The sequence below is a fragment of the Sciurus carolinensis genome, chromosome 6, assembly GCF_902686445.1.
Source record: "Sciurus carolinensis chromosome 6, mSciCar1.2, whole genome shotgun sequence".
Classification (NCBI taxonomy): domain Eukaryota; kingdom Metazoa; phylum Chordata; class Mammalia; order Rodentia; family Sciuridae; genus Sciurus; species Sciurus carolinensis.
In genome coordinates, this window is record NC_062218.1 from 65,116,012 (window position 1) to 65,138,518 (window position 22,507).

Consider the following 22,507-nt stretch of genomic DNA (forward strand, 5'->3'; position numbering starts at 1 on the left):
TGTAACCATCTACTTTGGTCAAGGTATATACTCCCAACTAATAACAGGCAAGTTGGCTTGTCCTGACAATAAACCATGTTCACACCCATCTTGATGACTTAACTAGAATGTCCTCTTACCTATGAAAAACATTGACTTTTTTTTTTCTTTTGGTACTAGGTGTTGAACTTAGGGGCACTTAACCACTGAGCCACATCCCCAGCCCTTTTTTCTATTTTATTTAGAGATGGGTCTCACTGAGTTGTGAGGCTGGCTTTGTACTCTTGATCCTCCTGCCTCAACCTCCCCAGCCGCTGGGATTACAGGCGGGAGCCACCACACCTGGCAACATCCTTCAGTCAATTCTCACCTTAATACATATTTCTCTAGAAGGTCAATTCTACCTGCCCAACCCCTCAAAGCTCTCCTGTTCTCTGGTTCACAAAAAAGAGCATTTGTTCACAAATCACAGAAATTATTTCCTCACTGTTTAATATATATTAGGTTTCTTTGTCTGATTAGATAATAAATTTCTTAAGTGAAATTCTAGTTCTGATAACAGAATAGGTTTTTTTGGAACAAATTTCCCATAGATAACAATGGCAAACTGTGGGCAAACTGTAAAAATCAACTGTTTTGAAGGCTCCAATAAATATCCAAATTGGGCAAATGCCTGAAAGAAACCAGTAATTTTGGGTAAAATACACATCTTTTTGCCTGAAGGCACTTGACCATCTGGCTGTGTTCCTTGAATGAACTCAAGCAGAAAACTGCAGTCTTATTTCCTTGAGAAAAATAAGCATTTGGGGATTCCTTAGAATGATCGAAACAGCTAGAAAGAGAGGGAATTTAATGATAGGAAGAACCCAAATAAGCACAAAGCCTTCCCACAAGTCTTTAGATGACCCTACAACTCAACTTGCACAGGTGAGAATCCAGGGAGTTCAGGACAGTGGGAGAAGAGCTGGGAGGCTGAAAGAAATACACTGTGTTTACCATCTTAATCATTTTAAAGTGTATAGTTCAGCAGTATTTTAAGTATATTCACACTGCTGTGAAACAGTAACATTTACATCTTGCAAATCTAAAAGTATATACCCATTAAACATCTTCCCTGCCTTTCTCCAACCTCGCTGTAAGTTAATGTTTATACACAGGAAAGGATGAGATCTACTCAGGTTTCTAACTCTCTCTCCTTGTCTCTATTCCATTTCTGCTTATTTCCTTGTTATTTTAGTCCTGTTATACTCCTTTTTTGTGCTATTACTAAGCCTGTTCCCTGTGGTCAAGGGAGTTTGCATGGCATCCTTTTAAAAAAGAGAAAATAGTGGCATTTGCTTCTTGTTGGATATATGCATTTCTATGCTTTAAATTCAAAAATTCTTTATGAGTAATTGTTTGGATTTCACATATTAATGGTATTGAGATTTCTGATTTTCTTTTTCTGCCTCAAATCTCTAACATGACCAGTTTTTATGAAGAATTTCCTACCTGTATTTTTGAAATTGTTCTTTCTTAGAAAACAATAGTAAGAAAGCAATAAAAGCAGTTCATTGACTTATTGCAAGTCAATGAAAAAAACTACATGTCACTTAAGTACCTCAATTTTCACAGGAACTGTATGAAATATGTTTTTTACAGTTGTTTTGGGGATAGGATCTTTTATGTTATCCCAGCTGGCCTTGAACTCCTGGGTAAGCTCCCTGCCTTAGCCTCTTGAGTAGCTTTGACTACAGTTACATACCATCATGCCCAACTAAAATATATATTTGACTTGGTGCAACTATATGCTGATTAAATGTCTTAATTAACCTTCACATGAATTACACAGAGTATTATTCCTATTTTACTAAAAAATACTGAGCTAATAAGAAAAATAACTTATCAAAATCACATAGCAAAACTGCAACTTGCAATCAGCTCATCTGACTTCAAAACTTGTATAACCTTCATTAAACTATGGAAAGTTTTTTTGTTTTGTTTTTTTGGGGCTACCAGGGATTGAATCCAGGGTGCTTAACTACCAAGGCACGTCCCCAGCTCTTTTTCAATATGTTTTATTAGAGACAGGGTCTCACTGAATTGCTCAGGACCTCGCTACATTGCTGAGGCTGCATTTGAACTTGCCATCCTCCTGCCTCAGCCACTTCGAGTCTCTGGGATTATAGGTGTGCACCACCATGCCCAGCGTAAAGTACTTTTTTAAACCAAACCTATAAAATACAACTCATAATGTTCTGACAACCAATGAATATTTACAGAATATGTCCCTATGCTGAATCTACATGCACATTTCCTCTGATCAAGGAAATCTGTTATTTCTAAATCCCTATGGATGGCAGCTCTGAACTTACTCGCTTGTGCAGACGTTCTGCTTCCTCTTGATATGCAGCAAGTTGCTGTTTCCATTGTTTCACATTGGCTGTGGACTCCAACAGGGCTGCAGTGAGTTTGGCGTTATTTCCTTTGAGGGTAGCCAGTTCAGCCTCCCAGTGTTTGCTGATCGCTGAACTAAAATAAAAGCAAAAGTCTGTTACACTGAATATTGTTTCTGAATGGACAGTAGTACTAGTTCTATCATTTGACTTAGAGTTTAATAATGTTTTTCAAAGACAATCCTAAAGCAATAAAAAAAAAACAAGTACTTCACTGACACATTTCTAGTGAAGAAAACCTGGCAAGTGAAGAAATATAAAAAATACCAATGTACTGGGCATAACATGAACTAGCTCTCCTTCATTATAGCAGACACAGGTATCTACCCCATTGTCCTTTGAGGTATAAACAGTATATCAAAACAAAAAACAACTAAAAACAAAATCTAATCATGTTTCTTAAAAGCATCAAAGCCTTAAGTAAATTTCATTTCTTAATTAAACATGAGGATGCTTAAATGTCAGAAAAGTTTGGAGTATGTAATGTACTATTTCTTATGAAATTGTTAAAGATCTGATTGATATCATTCTATTTGGAATTTTAAAATGTCAAAAATATTAAAAAATGTATTACAATAAAATGAATTCATATGATAAACTAGACCTAGTATTGAGTCTAATGATTGAATTTCTGATATAATTCCAGGGACACATATAGAAGACAAAAGCAATTCCCAGCTCTGTGCACAGGTATATGCCCGTAATTCTAGCCATTCAGCAGGCTGAGGCAGGAGGATCACAAATTCGAGGCCAGACTGAGCAACTTAGCAAGACCCTGTTGTAAAATTTTTAAAAATAGAAAAGGTCTGGGGATGTGACTCAGTGGTAGAGTGCCCTTGGATTCAAACCCCAGTACCACCAAGAGAAAAAACCAAAACCAAAACCAAAAACAAATGATTTCCTTTTCTTTATTCAATAGTCTACTTGATAAGTTACCTAGAATTAATTATCTCAACAAAGACCATTTTCTATTACAAAGACAATTCTATTAGTTGGGAAGACCCCTCTTTTGATAATTCCTTTCTTAACTTTCCAATGAAGAAAGAACTGCTTCATTGGACAGAAAAAGTTTGCTTCTTTTTCTCATTATTGAACAGTTCATTTCTGTTGGTGAAATTCGATTAACCTCATCCCATTAATAACTGTTGATGCTCAAAGCTTTCTTTAATCACTGTTTTTGTATTTGATAAATCATTTTCATCATGGGTATAAGTTTTGATGGACTGATACATGGACTGATATAGTAATTTTAATATGTATTATACAAAATAAAGCAACTTCCATCATCAAGATTTCTAAAGCTTATCACCAGTTTTAAGAAATATCAGCATCACCCTTTCACCCAGCAGAAAATTCAACTCAAAATAGATCAGACTTAGAAATTAGACAAGAAATCCTGCATATATTAGAAGAAAATACAGGCCCAATGCTCTAACATATTGGCTCAGGAACTGACTTTCTTAACATAAGACTCCTAAAGCACAAGAAGTAAAATTAAAAATCAATAAATAGGATTACATCAAATTAAAAACTTCCACACAGTAAAGGAAACAAGAGTGTGAAGAAAGAACCTACAGAATGAGAAAAAAACTTTGCCACCGGTTTCTCAGACAAGGCATTAAATTCAGGATATACAGAGTGTAAAGAACTTAACTCCAAAAAAACTAATTACCCAATCAATAAATGGGCAAAGGAACTAGACAGACACTTCTTAAAAAGAAAAAATACAAATGGTCAACAAATATTAGAGAAATACAAATTAAACTACACTGAGATTTCATCTCACTCCAGGCAGAATGGCAATTATCAAGAATAAAACTAATAGTATTCTTGTTATTTACTGAAGTAACAAAAAATGTTGGTGGATAAAAGGGTACACTCAGTTTGTTGGTGGGACTGCAAATTAGTACTCCTACTCTGGAAAACAGTATGGAGATTCCTCAAAAAACTAGGAATGGAACCACCATATGACTTAGTTATCCTACTCTTTGGTATATACACAAAGGATTTAAAATCAGTTACTACAGTGATGCCGCCATATCAACGGTTATAGCAGCTCAATGTATAATAGTTAAGCTATGGAGTCAACCTAGCTGCCCCTCAATAGATGAATAGATAAAGAAAACGGTATATATACACAATAGAATATTATTACTCAGTTACAAAGAAGAATTTATGACTTTTGCTATAAGTGGATGGACCTGAAGATCATCATGCTAAGTGAAATAAGTCAGTCCCTAAAAGACAAAGGTCAAATGTTTTCTCTGACATGCAGAAGCTAATCCAAAATAAGTTGTGTGGGGTGGGGAGAACAGAAGTAATATCAGAGGAGCAGACGAAAGGGAATGAAAGTAAGGGAGGAAGGATGGGATAGGGAAAGTCGGAATGAATCTGACCCATATATTTATATACCACAGTGAATCTCACCATCATGTACATCCACAGACACTAATTAAAAAACAAAACAAAACAAAACAAAAAACTGTAAGTAAATAGCAGAAAAATGAACAGAGCAGAAGAAAGAGCACTGGGGTTGGGAGGAAGGGAGGGGCAGGGGAAATACTGGGGACTGAATTAGAATAAAGTATATTTCATGCTTTTATGACCATTTTATAGTATATTCTATTGTCACATATAACCAAAAAGAGCCAATAAAAAAGATTAAAAATAAAATGGGGGACATTCACCCAATCCATCTATCTTCACAATTGTGATGAGAAATAAAAGTACATAAACAGCTCTTATGGTATGATTCTCAAGACTCTAGTAACAAAGGCTCTAAGGTTTAAAAAAAAAATAAATTTCCTGTATCTAAAAAAAAAAAAAAAGAAAAAAGAAATATCAACATCATAATCCTGATACTGATGCACAGTGAAGGATACAAAAGCATTTTCTGTGGTGTTCTGGAAAAGAATGCATAATTTCAGTCAAATAATATGAAAACATCAAATAAACCCATACTTAAGGATATTCTACAAAATAACTGATGTGGATCCTGGATAGGTTCCTAGACCAGAAAAAGGACATTGGTGAAGACTGAGGTTTACTTAGTAGTATTTCATCAATGGTAATTTCCTGAGTTTGACTATTACATTATGATCATGTAAAATGTTAACATTAAGGAAAGTTAAATGAAGGGTATATGAGGACTCTGCAGTTTTCGTTACTTTTTTAAGTCTAAAGTTAGTTCAAAATATTTTTAAAGTTTACAATGTGAGACAATCTCCTCAAAACATGAACAGAATAAAACAATAAACTTAGCTGTTAATGTAACAACCTATTTCTGTTCTTAAAAAGAAACACTTCCAATTATTCCTCTGTGGAATGATTTAGCATGTATCTATTCATTTGCTCTACATGAATTACAGATCCTTTTTTCTAAAAATCCCCGCCAGTTTTTTCCTTAAGATATGTGAAAAAAAAAAGAAAAAAAAAAAGATATGTGTTATTAAAATGGACTCTTCAATCTGATAATTGAAACCTTATTGAACTAATTTAAACACCTGCTACATGCAAATATCAAACTTCTTTTAAAATTAAAATGAAAAAATTATATGGCTTATTTATGAAATCCATTTGTCAAAATTACATAATTATAAGAAGTAAGATGGATCACCACATCTATATCAGGAGAAAGAACAAAATTGAGGGTTTTTTAATATCTTACTTCTCTAGGTTTTATTTTATGGTCTACAGTAGCAAAATCCACTAAGTATTTAAGAAAGCCTAGTAAAAATTATTTCAATAATTATCTGTGTGACCTTGGATTCATCTCTCAATCACTTTGATTCTCAGTTTTTCACGTCAAAGAAATTAATCAAAATCTGCATTTTCCCAAATTTTAGCTACTAGCCACATATGGCCATTTAAATTTAAATTGCTCAAAATTAAACGAAGTTAAAATTCAGCTTCTCAGTTTCATTAGGCACATTTCATGTACTCAGTAGCCACACATAATTACTGGCTAGATAATGGACAGCAAAGATACAGAACACTGACAGAAAGTTCTACTAGTCAGTGTTATCATAGAAAGTCTCTACTTCAAAAAAATATATATATATTTAGATGTTGACAGACCTTTATTTTATTCATTTATTTATAAATGGTGCTGAGAATTGAACCCAGTGCCTCACACATGCTAGGCAAACACTCTATCACTGAGCAAACCCCAGCCCCAGGAAATCTCTACATTTTTGCCTAATTTTATTATTCTCTGTGTTATGGACTGAAATGTGTTCTCTCCAAAATTTATATGTCCTAACCTCCAGGACCTCTGCATATGACTTTTTTGGAGACAGAGTCTTTAAAATGGTTCATCAGTGTTAAAGGAGGTCATTAGAGTAGGCTTAATCCAGTATGATTTATAAGAGAAGATTAGTCAGGCACAGTGATGCATGCCTGTAATCCCAGCGGCCCGGGAAGCTGAGGCAGGATAATTTGGAGTTCAAGGTCAGTCTCAGTTATTTAGTGAGGCTCCCAGCAAATTTGCGGGACCCTATCTCTAAATAAAATACAAAAAAAAAGACAGGGATGTGGCTCAGCAGTTGAGTGCCCCTGTGTTCAATTTCTGGTATCCAAAAAAAAAAGAGAGAGAGAGAGAGAGAAGAGATTAGGACACAGATACATATAATGGAAGCTTAGTCTTTGAATCAAGGAATGAGGTTGCAGAATAAATCTCATTAACCTCGATCTCTGAACTTCCAGTCTTCAGAACTGTGAAAAATAAATTTCTATTGTTTAGCCATCTGTGGTATCTATTTAGGATGACCCAAGCAAACTAATACATATGATATTTTTAAAATCCACACCATATATCCCATCAATTTAGTCCCTCTTCTTGGAGTAAATTAAATGGATTACATTTCCTGTTCTAGGAAAGTTGGCTCTTCTGTAACGGTTTCTTCTTCCCAGATTCTCCTTTTCTTTACTATGACTTTTTACCTAAACTTTTCTACATTCAGAACACATAATGGTCCTGCATTTAGAGGTATTTAACCTCTGGGAAAAGGGCAAGAAATTCCTACGCACATCCCTCAAATATACAGGACTGAATTTATCTGCTACTGGGAGGGGTGCAGGATCACTGAGAAAATCCTACCCCCAAAATCCTGCGACACAGACAAGGCTTCCTCAGGATGAATGGTGGATAAAGATATTGAGAACCTCACCTTTTCCTCTACCTCAAGTTGAGAGCATCTCTCTCTCCCCCCACCCCTCTCTCTCTCTCTCACTGAGGACTGAACCCAGGGGTGCTTTACCACTGCACTACATTCCCAATCCTTCTTACTTTTAGATTTCTTGCTAAGTTGCTGAGGGTATTGTTAAAACTGCTGAGGCCCGCCGGTCTTGAAACTTGCAATTCTCCTGCCTCAGCCTCCAGAGTTGCTGGGATTAGGGCCTGTGCCACTATGACCAGCTCTGACAACAGCTTTCCTTTATGGAAAGGTTAAGAGAGAGTGTAAAACACAGACCTCCTCTGAGGTACAAGCATATAAGAAAGACCAAAGCTGAACAGGGAACATCAACGAGGAAAAAAACTTTCCACAATTCAATTCTAACCACAGGCAAAAAGTAATGCTAGAGGTGTTTAAATGCTATGGATACTCATAACCACAGCAAAACCAAAATCCAAAACAAGTTCAGCCCTAAGTAGAATGACTTAACTCCCATACTAACACCCTAGGAGAAGAAAAGTCATCCTCCTTTGTAGGAGGAAATATAGTTGGCCTTCTAAATGCAGAGATCCACTCAACCAACAATGGATTGAATATATTGGGGAAAAAAAGATATCTGTACTGAACAGACTTTTTTGTCATTAATTCCTAAATAACAATTACTTACATAGCACATATATTGCATGAGATGTTATAAAGTCATCTAGAAATGATTTAAAGTACACTGGAGGATGTATATAGATTATATGCAAATATTACGTAATTTTATATAAGGGACTTGAGCATCCATAGATTTTTGTATCCACGGGGGGTCCTAGCACCAATCCCCCATGGATACTGTGGGTCTACTATACTACACACCACTACTAACCTATAAACACTTTTTGACATTCAGTAAAAACATTACAGTATATACCAAAAAAGCAAGAAAAACAAACTCTCACTGCCAAGAGAGATAGGAATCAAGAGAATCACACTCAGAGATGTTGGACAGATCAAATAAAGAAGCAAAATAGCCATGTTAGAGGCTTTTTTAAAAAAGGAGGACATCACACTTGATCAGATTGTGAATTTCAGCAGAGTAATGGAAACTATATGAGTCAAATGAAAATGTTAGGAATAAAGAATATGGTAACAGAGATGAACAATCCTTTGATAGTGTCAGTGAATTTGTTATAGCTGCATGAAAAGTCAATAAATTTGAAAATAGAACAACAAAAGTTAACCAAACTAAAACAAAGAGAAAATAAGAGGATAAAAGAACAAAGGAATAAAAAAGAATCCAAAACTTGGGGCCAATATCAAACTACCTAACAAATGTGTAATTGGAATACTAGAAGGAGAATAAAAGAGGGAGCAGAAATATTATAAAATATAAAGGCAGAAAATAATCAAAGACATCAAAACATAGATTCAAAAGCACACACAAAAAACATATAAACAGATGAACAAAAATAAAAGTTATTGTAGGCTTCTCATCACAAATTAGGCAATCCAGAAGACCATGGAGTGACGGTGCTGAAAGAAAACACTTCTCAAACCAGAAGTCTACACACAGGGAAAATATCATTCGATGAAGGCAAAATACAATTTTTGAGACAAACAAGAGGTCAGAGAATTAATTACCAGTATAAACACAATATCTGATAAAGTTCTTTAAGTGAAAGAATATACCAGAGAAAAACATGGATCTATACACAGAAATTAAAATATCTTAAAAAATCAAATCTCAATCCATATCATATCCTAAACAAAAATTAAACAAAATTACAAAACTTCTATAAAATTTCTAGTAGAAATGTTTGTGAACTTGAGTTAAGCAAAGATTTTTTAGGTACAATGATAAACGCATGGCCCATTAAAAATTTTGATAAAAGGAACTTCATAAATTAAAAACTCATCTTTGAAAGACACTATTAAAAATGAAAGAACATGGGAATGGTGGCACATACTGTAATCCCAGCAACTTGCAAGGCTGAGGCAGGAGGATTCCAAGTTTGAGGCCAGCCTCAGCAATATAGTGAGACCCTGTCTCAAAGTTTAAAAAAAAAAAAAAAAAAAAAAAGATTGGGGATATAGATCAGTGGTAAAACACCTCTGGGTGGAAACCCCACTAAGGTGGGGTGGTGGGGAGATATGCTGGAATGTAAAGATAATTCAACATATAAATCAATGCAATCACATTAAAAGAATGAAAGGAGAAAGAAACCACATTATCAGTTCAAAAATATTTGACAAAAATCCAACATACTCTCATGGTAAAAACATTCAATGTACTAGACATAGAAGGAAACTATTGAAACAAACAAACAAACAAAATATATGAAAAGTCCACGGCTAACATCAGATTCGACAACAAGGCTTTTCCTCTAATGTCAAGAAGGAAGTCACTGGACGTTCTAGCCAAATCAATTTGTCAAAGGAAAAAAAAAAAGGAAAAGAAATTAAAGACATCCAAATTGGAAAGGAAGAAGGAAAATAAACTGTATTTGTAGACATGATCTTATACACAGAAAACCCTGAAGGATGTACAAAACAACAAACAACAAAAAGTTAGAATAAATGAGTTCAGTAAAAAATATAGGAAAAAAAATTAACACAAAAATCAGTTGAATTTCTATATACTAACAATGAATAATCCAAAATGGAAGTTAAAAAAACAATTTCCTTTATAGTAGCATCAAACATAATAAAATGCTTAGAAATAAACTTAACCAGGGAAGTTAAAGACTTCTGCAATGAAAAATACAAAATGTTACTGATAGAAATTACAGAAGACACAAACATATGGAAAGACAAATCAAGCATATGGACTGGAAAACTAAATAGTGTTAAGATGTCAATACTGCTCCAAACAATCTACAGATTCAATGCCATCTCTATCAAATCACAATTTTTTTTTTTTTTTTTTTGCGGAAATAAAAATACCTATCCTGTAATTCATGCATCTGAAGAAACCCCAAATAGCCAAAATAATCTTAAAAAGGAATAAACTTGGAGATCTCACAATTTCTGGTTTCAAAACTTATTATAAAGCTACAATTATTAAAATAGTGTATTACTGGCATAAAGACAGACGTATAGATCAATGGAAATAAATGCTCACACAAGATCAACTGATTTTGAACAAGAGTGTCAAGACTACACTTTGGGGAAAGGATAGTCCTTTCAGTAAATACTGTTGGGAAAACTGGATACCCAAATGCAAAAAAATGAAGTTGGGTATTTACACCATAAATAAAATTAAGTCAAAACAGATCATAGACCTAAATATAAATTCTGAAACTATAAACCTCTAAAGAAATCAAGGGAACACATCACAACATTAATTTATGATTTCTTGAAAATGACACAGAAAGCACAGGAAACAATAGAAAAATAGACATACTGAATATACAAGAAATTAAAAACTAAACTATATTGAAGGACAAAATTAGCAGAGTAAAAGGTAATTCAGAGAGGGAAGAAAACATTTGCAAATCATATATCTAAAAAGGAGTCAATGTCCAGAATATATAAAGAACTCCTACAACTCAAAAATGACAAAAGAAACAATTTTAGAATGGGCAAAGGACTTAAATAGATATTATTTCAATGGTCAATAAATACATGAAAAAAATATTTTAATAAAAAAAAGAAAAAAAATATGCTTGCTATCCCCAATCATTAGGAAAATTCAAATCAAAACCATAATAAGGTACCACTTCACACCCATCCAGAGGGCTACCACCAAAAAAATAAAAAAAAAAACAAAAGAAACAGAAATGAACTCTGCAAGGATGTGGAGAAACTGGAACTCTTGTGCACTACTGGTAGGAATGTAAAATGATGCAGGTGCTGTGGAAAAAATTACAGTAGTTTCTCAAATAATCAGAAATAGAACTATCCTAAGATCCAGCATTTCTACTCCTGGGTATATGACCAAAAGAAGTGAAAGTATTTTGGGTCTCAAAGAGATTTTTATATACCCATGATCATAGCAGCACTATTCCCAAGAGCCAAAAGGTAGCCACAAGTGTCAATTAGCAGATGGTTGATAAACACAATGTGGTATAGACACACATGTAATGGCATATTATTCAGTCTGGATAAGGAAGGAAATCATGACACATGTTACAACACGGATGAACCTCAAGGACATTAAGGTAAGTACACAGTCACAAGAAGACAAATGCTGCAGAAAAAGTCAACTTAAGTGAGGTACTTGGAGTAGTCAAATCCATAGAGTTATAAAATAGAAGTGAGGATGGGGAGTTCTTCTTAATGGATATTCTACTTCAGTTTTACAAAATGAAAAAACTTCTAGAGATTTGTCCCATGACAATGTACTTAATACCACTGAACGATACACTTAAAAATGGTTAGGTGGCAAATTCTATGTGTATTTTGCCACAAGTAAAAAAAAAAAAATGGAGCTACACACTATATGATTCCATTTATTGACACTGTGTAAAAGCTAAAACTGCCAGGTCTGGTGCCACACATCTGTAATCCCAGTGACTTGGGAGGCTGAGGCAGGAGGATCACAAGTTTGAAGTCAGCCTCAGCAACTCAGTAAGATTCTCAGCAAGAATTAGGAAAAACATTCCATTCACAATAGCCTCAAAAAAACAAAACAAAACAAAACAAACTTGGGAATTAATCTAACAAAGGAAGTAAAGGACCTCTCTACAATGAAAACTACAGAACACTAAATAAAAAAACAAAGACCTTAGAAGATGGAAAGACCTCTTGTATCCTTGGATAGGCAGAATTAATATCAAAATGGCCATACGATCAAAATTGATATATATGTTCAATGCTATTCTCATCAAAAGTCCAATAACATTCTTCACAGAAATTGAAAAAGCAGTCATGAAATTCATCTGTTAAAATAAGGAGACCCAGAACAGTCAAAGCAATTCTCAGTGAGAAAAGCAAAGCAGAAAACACAAACCCAGACGTTAAATTATACTACAGAACTATAGTAACAAAAACAGCATGGCATTGGTCCCAAAACAGGCAAGAAGACCAATGGTACAGAATAGAAGACACAGAGACAAACCCACACAAATACAGTTACCTCATACTAGATAAAGGTGCCAAAAACATACACTGGACAAAAGATAGCCTCTTCAACAAATGGTGCTGGGAAAACTGGAAATCCATATATAGTAGAATAAAATTTAACCCCTATCTCTTACCCTGCACAAAACTCAAAGTGAATCAAAGACCTAGAAATTAGATCAGAAATGCTGCACACACTAGAAGAAAATGCAGGCCCAATACTCCAACTGGCTAAGGAAATGACTTCCTTAACAAGATTCCTAAAGTGCAATAAGTAAACTCAATAATCAATAAATGGAATGGCATCAAATTAAAAAGTTTCTTCACAGGAAAGGAAACAATAAGGAAGGCAAAGAGAGAGCTTACAGAATGAGAGACAATATTTGCCATCTGCACCTCAGATAGAGCATTAATTTCCAGGATCTATAAAGAATTCAAAAAACTTAACACCAAAAAAATTAATAACCCAATCAATAAATGGGAAAAGGAACTAAACAGAAAAAAATACAAATGGGCAACAAATATATGAAAAAATATTCAACATCTCTAGCAATTAAAGAAATGCAAATTAAAACTATACTGAGATTTCATCTCACTCCAGGCAGAATGACAATTATCAAGAATACAAGAAAGAATAAATGTTGGCAAAGATGTAGGAGAAAAGGTCCACTCATACACTGTTGGTGGGACTGCAAATTGGTACAACTACTATGGAAAGCAGTATAAAGATTCTTCAAAAAACTAGGAATGGAACAACCATTTGACCCAGCTATTGCACTCCTTGGTTTATATTCAAAGGATTTTAAATCAGCATACTATAGTGACTCAGTCACATTAACGCTGGTAGCAGCTCAATTCACAATAGTTAAGCTATAGAACCAGCCTTAGGTGCTCTTCAACATATGAATGAATAAAGAAATTGTAGCATATGTATACAATGGAGTACTGCTTAGACATAAAGAAGAATGACCTCATGACATTTGCAAGTAAACAGATGAACCGAGAGATTATTATGCTTAGTGAAATAAGCCAGTCTCAAAAAACCAAAGATCGAAAGTTTTCACTGATATGTGGAAGCTAATTACAATAAGAGGGGAGAGGTGAAGAACAGATATTCAGTAGATTAGACAAAGGGGAATGAAGGGAAGGGAGGAGGGATAGAAAAAGGAAAAAATGAATCCAAAATAATTTTCCTGTATACTTAGACAAATATACCACAGTAAATCCCACCATTATGTGCATCCATAAGAATGGGGTCCTAACTAGAATAAGATATATTCCATGCTTGTACAATTATACCAGAATGAATTCTACTGCCATGTATAACTAAAAAGAACCAATACAAAAAAATCACAACTCCCAAGAAAAATAATAATTAAATCTAATTAATAATTAAATCTAAAGAGAGAGAGAGAGAGAGAAAGACAGAGAGACCCTTAGCAACTTTGTTAGACCCTTTCTCACAATTAAAAAAAAAAAAAGGCTGGGGAATATAACTCAGAGGTAATGTTCCCCTGGGTTCAAAACTTAGTACCATAGATAAAGAGTAAAAACTACAGGGACAGAAAATAGATCAGTGGTTATATGAAGATGGGAGTAAGGAGAGGAGGTGACCACAAAAGAGCACAAGAGAATTTTTTAGGGTAAGAAAACTCTTCTTTACCTTGATATTTTGGTGTCTATACCTCTGTAAAAATGTGTCAAAACTCATAAAACCATTCACCAGAAAGGGTAAACATTACTATATATAAATTATACTTGAATTTTAAAAGTTACCATATGCCAAAAGAACAAAAAAGCTTTCTAAGCACTGTCAGATGCTCTTTCTGTGGCTATAGGGTCACAAAAAATGAGAACTGGAAAGACTGGAAAGACTGTTCTCTAGGCTGGGCTGAATGGTCTCTAAGCTGCTCCGTTCATGTTTGTATTTTTTGGCATGGGAAAAGATTGGGTGGGCAGGAAGTAGAAAGGCTGTGCTACATGATAAGAGTCAAAAATAAAAAGGAAGGAGGTGAGCTGCAGACAATTAAAGGTGTGATAATAAATAGATGGAGGAAGCAGGACTAAAGAGGCAGGGACATGCATAAAGGAAGAGGACACAGACAAGACAAAATGAAAAAGTGGTTTGGGTCAGTACGAGATTGAAGTAAAGACGTAGGAACAGAATAGAAAAAGATGAGGGCATCCAGTCATTTTTACTTAATTTTTAAAAAAATGTTGATAGACCTTTATTTTATTCATTGATTTACAGGTGGTGCTGAGAACTGAACCCAGTGCCTCACACATGCTAGGCAAGCGCTCTACTGCAACCCCGGCCCCTGAGGGCACCCAGTCTTGATATACCACAACTTATTTACTTCATTTCCATGAACATGCCTTGAGTCCACAATACATTAAGTAATAAGATCTGACCACAGATAAGCTATCTAATGGACTTTCATTAATCTTTTACTTCTTTACAGGCACCCAAAGCATGGCTGACTGCACTTAAATGAGAAAATAAATGTTCAAGAAAATTTTCATGTCAGATACTTTTATGCATAGTACACAAGACTACAATAAACCATAACAATATAAGGCTTAATAATCTTGAAATCAAGTACTACAGGAGTGTCGTTCAATACTGTTTTTATGTTCCTACATTTCCTTTTACTTGATTCCAACATAAACAAATTTATGCTCTTAAGGCTATTTTGCAATATTAATTAAAATTTTATCACTTGGTAAATCTGAGTCTTTCTGAGTACATTTCTTGCTTCCTTTACTTTATGAGCTGCTCTTTGAGTAATCCATCTTTCTGAAGCACAGACTGAAATACAATATTTTTGTCAATCTTCCCCATTTATTCTTTTCCTTTTTTTTGGTGCTGGAGATTAGACCCAGGGGCGCTTAGCCACCAAGCCACATTCCCAGCCCTTTTTTATATTTTATTTAGAGATAGGGTTTGGCTGAGTTGCTTAGAGCCTCACTAAAGTTTCTGAGGTTGGCTTTGAACTCACTACCCTGCCTCAGCCTCCCAAGATGACACTACTGCACCCAGTTTTTGCAGTTTTTTCTTTGTAGCTTTTCCTATTTCCTTTTACTATCAAGTATATGCTCCTATCAGGAAACATACAATATTAACCTAAAATAAGTTCCAAAAGTTATCATGAAAGAAGTTCTACATATGAGCTATCTCAGGTGTGTGGATTTTTTTCCCCTTCTGTTGCTGGGGATCAAACCCAGGGCTTTGCACTTGTGATGCAAGTACTCTACCACTAAACTACATCTCTAGGCCCTTAGATATGTGTTTCATCCTTAAAAACACATATGCATGCACATGTGTTAATATTCTGCACAATAATTTTGGAGAACAGTTCCTTTCTTTGATCTTTAACTTCAAGATATTGTATTCCTCCCCATTAGATTGAGATTTAATAGTAATTACTACATAAGGATTAATTCTGTATCAAAAATTTAAGGTGGCATCTTACATTTGGAGTATTAGTTAAAAAAAATTGAGATTCTCTGGGGAATAATTTAGTCCCTTCTTTATGATCTCATGTCTGAGTACTGGTATAAGAGAAAATAATTCTTTATTATTGTGATTGTTCAATTCAGTTTCCCTTCAGAAAAGACCGCTTGTTCCTTCTGATTTCAAATCTACAGGGAGTTGAAAACACTCCAAAAACATCACTGGAAAAGTTCCTTAAATGGAGTTTTACAATTTTCCTTCATGTAAAGTCAAAGCTCTGAGAAAGTACTAAATTTCATTAAATTAATTATATGAAACAAGAAGAAAAAGTACTTCAAGAGACTATGTATAAACAAAGTTATGAGTCGAATACATTAGCAATGTACTTATTTACCCTCTGCAGTGAACCCTATATGTGAATGGTCACTTACTGAGTCTTAGAAAGCTGCCTCTGTCCCATGCCTCCAGGGCCTAAGACCCATCAGGAGTTTCCAGAATGGTAACCCCTTGCATGTATTTTCTGAGAATGCTAACTATGCAGAACTGAGAAAAATATTCAGATACTTTAAAAAAGGGATTTAAAAAGGGATTGCAATAGGCTTTTTCTCAGTATGATTCTGTTTCAGTAGTGAGGTTAATCCCTAACTGTGAATGCACTTAAAAAACACTGCCTTGTTTCAGGATCTGCCTGTTGGTTGTCTCTTCACTTCCCACCCACCACTGTGAACATGGAAGCAACCAATATAGACCTAAACCTACTTGTGTGCAACTTTAGGGACTAGGTATTTACACATTAGACTCCAGGCTAATTCCACTTAAAACTTATTGATATCTTCAACGATTTAGGGTCTGGATTTTAGTTTCTTAATAAAATTTAAGTTGTTCTTTTAAAGAAATCCTTCTTAAATGAAAGAATAACCTTGTTTATGAACAATAGATATTATTAAAAGGACTTGAATGAGTAGGGATTCCAGGTCCTGCCTAGCTAGTCTAAGGGAATTTTCTACTAGATGTACTGAGTCCTAACTTGCCTAAATTCTTAACAAGATGTCTTAGTAATTTTAGCAACTCATTAATATACTCATCAGACACCCCTTCTAATCCACTAATCAGATGTTCACATTGTTCTGTTCTCTATACTCCTGTTGGCACCTGCTTCTAAATGCTGTGTCCTCTGACTCTTGCTCTTTTAATTGAAACCTTGATGATTCTCCAAATCTTTTTTTTCATCTCAGATTCCTTTCCTGCCTGACAATCCATCATCTTTGCACATAGCCTGGCGTGTCTGGATTAACATACAATAAAAAGGCTGATGGCCATGGTTAAAGAATTAAGATATATGCTTGCTGACAAAGCTTTAAAGGCAGTTCCTGTAGTGAACTGGGAATCTCTTGGTCCTATTCTGGGATGCATGCTGTTTAGAATTGAAATAAAATTTAAGTAGTAAAGCTTTTAATAAACGCTGGTTTGGAAAAAAAATCACAGAGATAAAGAAAGGAGTAGTATGTAAAGTAACACTATCAGCAATGTTACTGATAGCACAAAAAGATGATATAGGGTTGAAAAATATGGACATAAAGTATAGTCAAAAACGAATCAGAAGAGTGGAACTCTGAATATGATAAAATTACAGGAACTCCTTAAAACATTTATCTTACATATATGTGTACTAAAGTAACATACATATCCATATATACATCTGCATATATATATATGTGTGTGTGTGTGTGTGAAGTTTTTTTAGAGTTAGCATAGTTTGACATAGTTTGACAATATTTTTTCTTAGTGGGATGCAAAATAATGACGTCTTACAATCAAAGTCATCTTAGATAAAGTACACAATTTGCTTAGCTATTATAAAGAAAGTGAAATATTCTCTTTAGAAGAAGTTATAAAATCAAACTAAATTACTTCAAAACAAATTCAAAACGTCTAATGTATGCCTTTGTTAGCCTACAAATATTTAAGTTGTGGAAGAATTTTGATAAATATAAACTTTAAACAAGAACTAGCTGTTCAAACAGTGGTTAAAAGTTGAGGCTTAGGAGTTTGACAACTTGGTTCAAATCAGGACTTCAGCTATTGGCTAGTTATAGTCCTTGGGGAAGTTATTTAACCTTACTAGGTCTCAAGTTTCCTCAACTGTAAATTAGAATCAGGAACTACAATCTTCATAGGATAATTTTAAGGAATAAATATAAAACATATTAGATGCTTGAACATTACTACTTTTCCTAAATACAGAAACAATAATTTTCAAAAACAAAAAAGAAAAGGGAATTTTCAGTAAGCTAAGAAAAAGCTAAAAAGATTTAACATTTAATATTTTAAAGGCACTCTTTTTGATTAGGGGTAAAAATAACTGAATTAGATATAATTTAAATCAAGCCCTCATCAGGTACACACTTGGTGATTTATGCCATCTTCCTCAGGTACTATAGATATATTATTTATAACAAGTCTAAACCTTTCCTGTAAACCTCAATAAATTTAGCAAGTTAATGAAAGAGTAAGAAAAAAAAGTAAACAAATGATTCTCAAAAGATGTGTAGTTCTTTCTGATAGTGAAAGGGGAGAAGTTATGAACCTTGAATCTGAATTAGTTTTGTGTACTCATAAAACATTCTGCACTTCAATGCAATTGCCCGTTTGATTTTAGAGGGCACAACAAAGTCTACCTCCACCCCATTTTGCTAGATGGAAAGATCCATAAGTAGCCCTCAGAAATATCCTGTCTCCCTGCTGAGAAGTGGTTCTCACTGGAGGTAGTTCCATGCTGCACATGTGCTGCTCACATCTGCATACTGCTTGCCTGGCACAGTGACTCCTGTGGTCTTGCCATGTGCCCTGCTGTAGTTATAGCTAAGGAAAGGAACAAGGGTGAAGAGCCACTGATGGTCCCAATTTCAACTACTCTTTATATTCTCACTGTTGGCACCTACCACCAAGCTCTAAAACTCCAGAGATTCTCCTTGAAAATTTACAACAGTCTACTCTCTGTAAAGTTGGAGGTGTGAATACTAACTTCATGCTCAAAGATATTTATGAACAGCTCAAATTAGTTTTATAAGTATTTCAAATACTAAAATATGAATCATAGTTAATCTATATCAATGAATGTGGACAGTTGGAGCCAGATTTAATAAAAGGCAATAAAAAGCTGTTCAGTGGACCTACCGCCTAGTTTGTGAGAAGAAAAAAGAATCGACCCAAGGTAATACTGTGAATTTGCATCTACTTATATTCATATAAATTCAAATCAATATTTCTGTTGATTTTCCTTTTTAAAAATGACCACTAACTAAACACACTCTTTGGAAATTTATTCTCAGCATGATGTCAGATTATACTATGAGGGCAAGTCTTCAGAAAAAAGTCTTACATAGGAAGGAAAAAATTATGTTACTTTCGATTCTCCCTCTCCATGTCCCCATTCTTTCAACTCTTAAGAATACATATCTATGTTCTGCAAGAGTGAGATCAATTAATTTTAAGCCTGTCCTATTTATAAGGTAATAGCATTATAATCATTATAATCTGTTCAAGACAGAAATAAATATTTTCACTTATCTATAATCTGGCTTATTTTTTAAAAGAGGCTAAAATATTTCTGTTTCCTTGCAAAGTAGGTCACATAAAGAAAATTCCCCCTAAAAGTTGTTTGGCACAACATTTGGTATATAAATAATATATGTCACTCTGAGTACAGGCAGAATTGAAAAGATACTATTAACAGATTTTGCCAAAGCTATAATTGAGTGGACATAAATGGACATTTTATAGTAAAATATGTTTCCCAATATCTTGATATGGAAACTTTCCATCTTTTAGAAACTAGCAGCAATAGTTAACTATTACTGACAGAAACTTGACCACTATTTAGTACTCAGAATCAGAGAAAACTGCATTTCAGTTTAAATTTGAAGAGGAGACCAGAATCAAAGGATATAATATTAAATTACTTAAATGAGTAAATGAATAAAATTTTATTTGTTTCTACCACTGTCTTTTACTTTAAGCATAATCATCACTGACTTTGTTTATGCATATGTTATGTAAATAATATGCACAGGTAAAGGCCATGATCAAAATTAGTTTGTGAATGACTCTGAGGAAGGGCAGATGATGGAGCCCAGAATTAGTAACAGCACAGTCCACAAATGATGGCGTGGTTATTATCAAGAGAGGTTTTTTTGGTTTTATTTCTAAAGCCTTTCCTGATCTGCTTGCATGAAAGCCAAAGTCTCTTACATCCCTGAGAACCAACTTTACTGGCTGAGGCGATGTGGTCTGGCTGAACTCCAACTTCAGGTTATTTCACCAAGAGTCACCACTTTAGTTACAGGAAGATGACAGAACTGAAATCTGTCAGTGGGAAATCTGCTTTGTTGTTCTTCCAGTGACAGACTTGAGCAATATTCATAAGCAAAAATTCAGTTTTCCTTGATATAATTCTTTTAAAAAATATTTTGTTTTAGTTGAGGTGGACACAATACCTTTATTTTTATTTTTATGTGGTACTGAGGATTGAACCCATGGCCTTAAGCATGTTAGGTGAGCACTCTACCACTGAGCCACAACCCCAGCCCTGATCTAATATTCTTTATTGTAATCTGTGACTTTGAAGAAAATCTGTGGCTTTACATGAGAATGTCACAGATGATATGAAGACCAGTGATTTGTGTCTCAATTATACTGTTTCATTAAAAGCAATTAACTAACACAGACTACTAAACCCAAATGCTATAAAGGATGGGGACTGTCATTCATATAAGAGCAAAAGAGCTTAGGAATTGAATTAGTAATCCTTCTGCCAATGGTTTGGGAAAACATCTGCTCCCCTGTCTTATGGGCATTCTAAACTGGCTATATGCAGTCATAGATGATGTTGAGAGTGCCATACAAAGATCACTGGAAAGTAGATGACTACTTTTCAACTTGTTTGGAATATGGATTAATAAAAATTAGTATAATTATACTACTCAGAAAGAAAAATGATGAAGTTGGGATCAAATTTCTGTATAATTTTTTTTAATGGAAATGGAGGACTATATGCTTCCCTTAAATTTACATGGAAAGCAAATAATTTGATAACATTTAAATAAATGGAACTAACTACTTCAGGCCCTTCTATTATTATTTGCTAGCCTGTTTTGTACAGATGAATACAGATTTCACCAAAACTAGGCTTTTCCTACTAAAATGTGCTTATAGTTTTGATTTATGAACAGCTTTCTGAAAACCATTCAAAAGACTACAAATTCTGAGCTTGCAAAGAGCTTTTATCATCTACACTAATATTGTGTCCACCCAGATTAGTGAACTGTTTATGTAAATGCTTTATTTTGTGTGCTTATGAAGGTTGATGACTTTTTTCTCATATTTCAGTCAGTTAAATTATATTCCTCATTACTTCCTGCTTAATGGAAAAGAAACTAAAACTATAGAAGAAACTCTGTGTAAATAAAGATCTAGAAGAAGTCTAGTGGCCATTCTGAGTTTCATCAAGAGTTATATTAAAATGGCATGACCTGTGTCAATGAACTTTATAAACAACCTAAAAGAATGTAATCTTTTTTTCCTGGGGACTAAACCCAGAGCCTCATGCATGCTAGGCAAAAGCTCTGAACTACATTCCTATTTCCCCCCAAAAGTAAATTTTGGTGCTGGTGGGTATACCAGGAATTAAACCCAGGGGCACTTCGCTAGCTCTTTTTTTTTTTTTTTTTGGGTGCTGGGGATCGAACCCAGGGCCTTGTGCTTACAAGGCAAGCACTCTACTGACTGAGCTATCTCCCCAGCCCCTTGCTAGCTCTTTTTTATGAGACAATCTTCCTAAGTTGCTTAGGGTCTTGCTACATTGCTAAGGCTGGCTTTGAATTTGTGATCCCCCTGCCTCAGACTCCCAAGCTGGTGGGATTACAAGTGTGCCACCACATTACACCCAAAATGTCAATCTGTGAGAGTCGAGTTAGAGTCCTTTTTCAGATACATTTTTGTAAAAGTGAATGAAGAAGTTCAAGAAAAACTTATTTTAGATTCTAAAATCTTTGCTGATATTACTGAATACCATATTCACAGTGAATATAAAGTGTAGATGATAAAAGCTCTTTGCATACAACATTTAACAATGTTAAATGATATTCTGAATTTATAAGTCATAAGTGCCTCTTCAAAAATTTTTAGCAACTGAGAATAATAAGACAAATTCTATAAAACGTGGGCAATTATGTTTTGGCTCTTGTGTTTTACATGGAAAATAAAGATGTAAAATAAAGAAGCCTAATTCATTTTCTATCTGCATTAAGACTGCATTTTTAATATTTAATATGTAATGCTAGTATTTTGATGGTCACCAAATAGGCTATCAGTTTGTATAATTTCTGAATTTAATTCAAGCAATAAATGTATAAAATACA

The 22,507-nt window shown here is 34.3% G+C and overlaps 1 protein-coding gene across 2 annotated transcripts in view; it reads right to left on the reverse strand.

Annotated features, from left to right (window-relative positions):
* Homer1 (homer scaffold protein 1) overlaps nucleotides 1-22,507 on the reverse strand; it is a 136,256-nt gene that overhangs the window by 17,431 nt on the left and 96,318 nt on the right. For both annotated transcript variants that reach the window (XM_047555341.1, XM_047555340.1), the window contains exon 6: nucleotides 2,334-2,490. In XM_047555341.1, the coding sequence (XP_047411297.1) occupies nucleotides 2,334-2,490 (157 nt within the window). The remainder of the gene's footprint in view (nucleotides 1-2,333; nucleotides 2,491-22,507) is intronic.